Below are 7577 nucleotides of genomic sequence, written 5' to 3'. Positions count from 1 at the left end.
GAATTTTGGAAATATTCCGGATCCCGGTCCGCCGGACCAGGAGCTTGGTCTGGCGGACCAAGCTTAGTCCGAAGCACGCGGTCCGCCAGTCTTGAAGGCTTGGTCCGGCTGACCAAGTTTTGGTCAGCTCCGGACCAAGTTTCCTTCTTCGCCTGCTCAGTCCGATGCTCGCGCCGTCTGACCTGGAGGATTGGTCCGGCTGACCAACTTTTGATCAACTCCGGACCAAACCTCTTGGTTCCTTTCCGGTCCGCCGTTCCAGCATCCTTGGTCCGCCTGTTTCCTGCGTCTGGTCCGGGGCTGACCAACTCTTGGTCAGCCGGACCAGATCTGGACAGGCGACCTCGGACTGCTCCTCCGGACTGCGTGATCTGACCAGACTTGGTCCGGGGCTGACCAAACTTGGTCAGCTCCGGACCAACGCACTGAAAACTCCTTTTCATGCTTGTTTCGGTCAAATCTCGTTTCCATTCTTCGTATTCTTCACGTATAAGTCCATCCCTATTGGTGTGTGACCCTGTAGGCCCATTCTAAGTGGTAGTGACTTTAGGAACCTTTCCCGAACCACAAGTCATGGTTAGCCTCTAGCAAGACGCCATGACCACCTATTTAGAATTGAGTTAGAGGTGATCTAACCAAGGCATTAACAGCTCGAATTCTGATCCTTTGTCTCACGATATCATAAGTTGAACAAGGGCATGGTTTGAGCTACCCTTCAAGTTCAACTGCTTTCTCGTCTTGGCAAATCGACTAATAAAATAGATGCAACTTCATCTATAGCGTGGCCACGCGTTTTCATAGTCCGACTTCCACGAGAGGGCCCAGCGATATCTCTCCTGTTAAGGAGGTGACAAATCCCATATTGCATGTCTACTATCTCTATATGATTCGTGAACGTATCTGATCAACGCCGTTATAATCATCCGGTTAAAGACGACGTTTGACGCAGTCAAGACACGTCACTCCTCATATCAGATACTCTAGACATCTTAGGTATGAGGATCCATAAACGAACCGCTGTATGAGATTCAAGTCATGACTCTGTCCATGTGACAATCTCATGCGGGTCATCCAGTCACTCGTTCACAACGAGTACCCATGATTGTGATATGCATCCAAAGCATCGATCACTCCTCATGCTAGTCTTAATTCAACATTGTTCCCACAATGTTGACTGACTAGGGAGTTTAGAATCATTCGCTAATGATTCAAGGATGCCGAAATATAACAAACATGTCAATCATATAACGGGAATGTAATGCATTCATAAATCAATGAATCAATACAAAGTCAAAATGTCATATTACGGATTATCCTAGAGCATTACAACCAACAATGCACCCATAGAGATGATTTGACGGTATCGGTGTTACTGATAGACTCAATGGGTCGAGCTATGACTTGTATATGTCCTGGACTGGTGATCCCAACGATGTATGCTATCCTATGTATGTGATGCACATAGAGACGATTTGACGGTTAATGTCCGATGACTTGTCATCTGGGCTGATTGTGATTGTTACATGAGCTACTGTTGGTGAAATTAGGATTCGTTATATGACATGTGCTATATATATATATGTATTATGTGTATAAATATTGCTCTTGATTGACCATTTGCAATTTGAGTATGATCTTCGGGTTTAACCCGAAGTACTCACTAAGCATATAACTTATGGACGTTGTTATACAACGTTTCAAGCTCGGAGCAGCTTTGGCAACAACAGGACGAGGGCACTGGAGACGTGTGAGACTTTTGGGGGATCATGTACATTTCGACCTTATACGTACACTGTTTTTCTTTTTCTCTGGATAGTGTATACTAACTATGTATTATATCGTATCTACCGTCCTTATGTTGTGCTTTGTATACGTCTACTATAGATATGGGTTTGCTATGTATTTACATATTTCCGCTGCGTATGTTTAATATAAAAATATTTTAAATTCCCGCTATTTTTGATATACGGTTTGATCGTCCATGTGATGTAACTCGTGGGCGGGACACAGGTTACAGGCGTCACACTTAGTTCCTGGATTTGCAATGTAAGTTGCAATCGCCCAAGCCCACAGTTGCATGCGCACAAGAGGCCCTACATATTTAACTTCCAGTAATTAGATTTAGTCTTCATTCTAAAATATTAAAAACACAACAGCAAAATTAGTTAAAGAAAAAAAGCACAATTAAAGTCTCTTGAACTGCAAAAAAATTGAAACCTGCAGAAACAGGAAACATATTTAGGAAATCTTGTATTCATCAATAAAGGAAAGTTGGCACCGAACAATTAGCAGGACATAATCGTATTCAAATGCCAGTGGATCAATATGATTTTTTTCTAAAAAACAACAAACCAGCAAGATCCTTCATCTCGAAGAACCTGATAAAACCTACACTGCACTAATAAGTAATGTCAACCAGAATTGTATCACCACAGTTAGAAGAATCGCCATTGTGTCACCAGGCACCACATAATTTTAGGTTATCGACAAACGAAACTAGTCAAAACAAGATCTACAACTAAACAAATGATGCCTAAAACATTGTATCCAAACAAAAATGCGGAGAAGAAATAGCAGAAGGCAGCAATAATGAGATATGCATGAGTTATTCTATTTTATCTATCGTGATATAACAACAAGAATGTCCACAATTAAGCAGCATAACAACATATATACCATGTTCTCCTACATAACATAGAGTTTGTCAATGCTAACCTAAAATGTTCCTTCAGGCAGACAGGATACTAGACCCCCTGTTAGAACAGTCACATAATGTCTCTTAAGAAAGAGAGAGGATGTTATTCTACATGAGATAATGAAGATTCTCTTTGATGTAGAGGAAATCAACATGAGTCTAGCCCATGTCTATTCCCTCTCCAACTTGGTTGCAGATGAGACTGACAGTAGAAAAAGACCTCTCAAAAGGAGAAGGATGGAACTGTGCATTACATCGACGACGCTTAGACGTGCAGCTCTCAGAGGGATGATTCTCAGCATCGAGCTTCCTTCGAACCCCTTTAACCACCTGCTCCTCAGCTGGTGAGAGAGGGAATATCCGGCAACTGACTCGGTACAATGAGCTATGGTTATCATACATAATTCGTTGATCACAATTCTTGTCGCAGGCATGAGTTAGCTCTGTTAGTTTGCACCGATACATATTCCCACAAACATTTTCATTCTCACATTTCCAGTCACACTTGTGACAAGGGACGGCTCCACTGCGACCCAGAATGGTAGACAAGTAAATAACGTTTGCAGAGCCAACCATCGGGGATTTTCCAAATACCTCCATCTTTTCTCCAAACAACAAGCAATTTCCTTGGATCTGATAGCTCCGAAAGCCTTCACTTTGCAGGATGCAAGAAAGCCTAAGAAACGATCAATATCATCACAAGGGAAGGAGGCATGCGTGACGTAGATTGTTTCAAATCTAACTAATCAAATCCACAAGTTGGATAATCTATCAGATCTTCAGCAACCCCCTTTCCAAAATCATATAAATTGCACTCTACACATATAGAGAACATCATTAACTTTCATATAAATGAAAACAAATTAAAAGAACCCACTTGTTATGTTATGTTATGTTATGTTCTGTAATGTTGCTTTTCAGATCAAAGATATTTGCACAGTATGTCGTCAAGTGTATACACAGTTGCATCCATAACGCAGATACGCCACTAATACACAGATTCCGCACATTGGAAATGACAAATTCAATTAAATTTAACAACTATACCTAATCGCAGCAAAATGCAGCTGACTACGTAGCTAAGAGATCTGACGACAAGAACAATGGAAAACGAAGCGAAACGGACAATAAAGGAGGAGATTGTCCAGGAAAATTAAGGTATCAGAAGCGAACTTCAAGGCATACCCAAGCTAGGAGGAGCAGCAAGTGACTAGCAGTAGTTGTGGCAGTGAAACCCTAACCCTAATTGCGACTCAGACGAAGAATAAACAGAAAAAAGAAAGTTGGGGAATATGATAAAGAGATGCACACAGTTCTAAATTTCTAACGTGATATCTGGTCCCACTTACGGGTCCCACCTCGTAGGTTGACAAAAAATTATTTACTTATTGTGATGACGAAACAGTTACATATAAACAAAAAATGAAGGAAAATTCAGATACTAACTGTTGTTCGAATATACATAAGTGATATACATATATATATTGAAACAACAATCTCACATAAAAAGATGTTTCAAGAAATTTACAACTGATTCTATTTCTTTGATACAAGCAAGTACACTTCAACATTTTCAAATAGCACTCAACCTTTTCGTTTTACTTTCCCTGAGTAAAACCTCGTACCACAAGAAATCTTATCAGCCCATACAACACACTCTGTGTGCATCGCACATTATTCTAGACCACGTCTAGATCAAGTGACGACTCTCACTCAAATACACTTCGCACTCTCACAAGTGTTTTCTATACATATTACTCTCACCGGATTTGCTCTATCCTCTCTCTCTCTTTTTAAATGGACTCGACAATCTTGTTGTTGTCACTACTTCTCATTTTATAGTTCACCACAAATGCCTCTTCATTGGCTATATTTTATATTCTTTTCTTTTCTCCATGTGATGTGCCCAGACTTACTCCACTTTTCATGTGCTCAACTTATTCACTCCTCTTTATGTCTTGAGTGTTGAGTTGTTACAGTTTTCATTATTTCCATCCTCGACTTCTCTTTGTCTTGAATATGTTTACATTAACAATCTCCCCCCTTTTGACTTTCTACTTATACACATTCTTCAAAAACACATTCATCCACTTGACTCACCTTTACTCAATATTTTTTAGTCATATCTCCCTCTATGTGTAAGCAAAAATTCAAAAACATACCCGACTTTCTATTGCTCAATTCCGGATCTGTGTCTTAGGATTCTTGAAAGAGTTTCTAAGGGTCTGGTCGTCAGTCCAAGTATAGCAATTGTTTGATGTCCTTTCTCTGGTTAAAATATACTTGTTATCTGCATTGATCACACAACATTGTTAATTTAACTCTCATGCCATTATCACATAGTTGACTAACATTGATCAGATTACAAACCTTGAACTACCTTAACATCCATCAGCTTGGATAAACCACCACAATCTAGGGTCTCTTTACTGGTGATCTTCCTTTATTCTCGTCTCCAAACGTGACAATGTCGCTTGTCAGATCTACTTCAAAATCTGTCAGAAGTTTTTGACACCCTGTCATATGTCTTGAACATCCGTTATCCAAATACCAGACATTGTTTTTGCTCGTTTGCTCAGGCATACAGGCAATATTACACGACATATTGGATTTACGAATCTACCTATGATTCCTCGAAGAATAAGAATTATTCAAGTTTGTTTGAACATACCAGTTAGAGTTCTTTTTCCTTGGTAGGTAATAGCATTCCTTTGAATATGTCCTTTCTTCCCACAATAATAGCAACTTCTGTACTCTTTTTGTTTCTGAAAGGTTCGTAAATCCACTTTAACTCTTGGAGAGTTTCTAACAGTGCCAAAAGTTCTACGTACTAAGTGAGGTACTTCTCGTTCAAGATTTCCTCCAGATACAAATGTTGGCTGATATTGCTCCTTTCCAGCATACCCAAGCTCCGACTGATCTGGTGCATTCCTCTTTTGTCCAAGCAGATGATCCAATTTTCCAGTTCTACTACCAAGAAGATGCAGATTTTTCTTTGTCTCTTCTAGTTGACATCGCATAAGTGATGCCTCTTCTTCTTTTTGCATCAGTGACTGCTGAGTCGATGTTAGTTGCAGTTGGAAATCTCTTAACTCCTTTTCTAGACGTTGATTCTTATCCAACAAATGCTTGTTTATCTGAATCAATTTGTTCATGTCTTTGAACAAATCCTTTTGAGTTATTTCTTCGTCATCACTTGTATCTTCTTTTTCCCCGATCACTCGAACGTAATGAGATCAGATAAATCTTCATGATCACTTTCCGACTTTGTTTGTTCCTCATGTGTAGTGAATGTTTTTCCTTTCTTCTTAACAAATTCCATCTTGGCATGTCCATAACCTGAATTTCTATCACCAATTTGCTCAATTTTTCCTTTTGTTTTGAAAAATCTGTCGACAACAAATAATAGTTCTTCTTTCAATATCTTTTCCAATGACCTTTTATCAAGTACTTCTCATTTCTGAGGAACAACTTCTGGTGCATGTAAAGTGTTTCCTTTATTCTCTCGTGTACTAGATCCTTCATTCATAAGTAGCAACCTTAACTCGTGTGCTGCAAAAGTACCCATGGTTTCCTTGAAGCTTACAGTATCCAAGTTGTTCACGCCTTCAAAAATCAAATTTTAAGAGTGATACTTAAGTGGTAAACTGTTGAGTAGTTTCTTCACGAGTTTGTCATTCTTGAACTTTCTTCCAAGTATACTTGCTTCGTTGGACAAAGCACTTAACTTTCCACAGAACTCCATGATACTTTCATGGTCTTCCATCTTCAATCGTTCGAATTAATAATCAATCATGTCTAGTCTGTTTCTTTTGACTTTAGACGTACCTTCATGGATGAGTTCTAGAGTGTCTCATGCTTCATTTGTTGTCTCGCATCTTTGGATCTTGGTGAATTCTTCATGATGTACGGTGCTGAAAATAATTAACAATGCCTTTGATTTAAAGCAGAAAGCTTTTTCTCTCCAATTGTCCATCTTTCGTTAGGCTTGAACTTTTCTACTCCATCAATTATTTGAGTAGGTCATGTCCACTCGGTTGTTACTGCATTCCACACATCTTCATCCATACCTCGTATGAAAGCGTTGATTTTGACCTTCCAATAATCGTAGTTCGTTGAGCCGAGCATTTCATGTCTTCCAAGAGCTTGTATCTCCATCGTGTAAGGCTGGATCGTTCACCGATATGAGAGGAAAAGAAAATTCATACGATCAGTGACCCGCTTTGTCGCTTTGATACCAATTGAAAAAGCAATCTCACACAAAAAGATATTTCAAGAAATATACAAATGATTCTATTTATTTGATACAAGTCAAGTACACTTCAACATTTTCAAGTATAACACTCAACCCTCCTGTTTTACTCCTTCTGAGTAAAACCTCGTACCACAAGAAAATCTATCAATCCATACAACACACTCTGTGTGCAGCGCACACCCGTGTTATCCTAGACCACGTCTAGACCAAGTGACGACTCTCACTCAAATACACTTCGCACTCTCACAAGTGCTTCTCATAAGTGTTTCCCATACATATTACTGTCACCGGATTTGCTCTATCTTATCTCTCTCTCTCTTTTTCAATGGACTCGTCAATCTTGTTGTTGTCACTACTTCTCATTTTATAGTTCACCACAAATGCTTCTTCATTGGCTATATTTTATATTCTTCTCTTTTTTCCATGTGATGTGCCTATACTTGCTTCATTTTTCATGTACTCATACCTTCTTCACTCCTCTTTATGTTTTGAGTGTTGAGTTGTTACACTTTCCATTATTTTCATGGTCCATTTCTCTTTGTCTTGAATCTTTTTACATTAATATATATATATATATATATATATATATATAAGTTGGCACCGCACAATTAGCAGGACATAATCGTA

The 7577-nt window shown here is 39.1% G+C and overlaps 1 protein-coding gene across 1 annotated transcript; it reads right to left on the bottom strand.

Moving 5' to 3' along the window:
- Nucleotides 1-2854: 2854 nt before the first annotated feature.
- On the bottom strand, nucleotides 2855-3295 carry LOC104799676. The gene has a single exon (XM_010522317.1). It carries the CDS (start codon nucleotides 3293-3295, stop codon nucleotides 2855-2857), a length of 441 nt encoding a protein of 146 aa, XP_010520619.1.
- Between the last annotated feature and the right edge of the window lie 4282 nt (nucleotides 3296-7577).

Source organism: Tarenaya hassleriana, unplaced genomic scaffold (genome assembly GCF_000463585.1).
Source record: "Tarenaya hassleriana unplaced genomic scaffold, ASM46358v1 Cleome6, whole genome shotgun sequence".
Classification (NCBI taxonomy): domain Eukaryota; kingdom Viridiplantae; phylum Streptophyta; class Magnoliopsida; order Brassicales; family Cleomaceae; genus Tarenaya; species Tarenaya hassleriana.
Note: the sequence above shows the minus strand (reverse complement) of the source record. Positions and strands in the feature narration are given on the sequence as shown.

What these genes read in the sequence shown, in the direction of transcription:
- LOC104799676 (XM_010522317.1), bottom strand. Translation starts at nt 3,295, where the DNA reads ATGGAGGTATTTGGAAAATCCCCGATGGTTGGCTCTGCAAACGTTATT.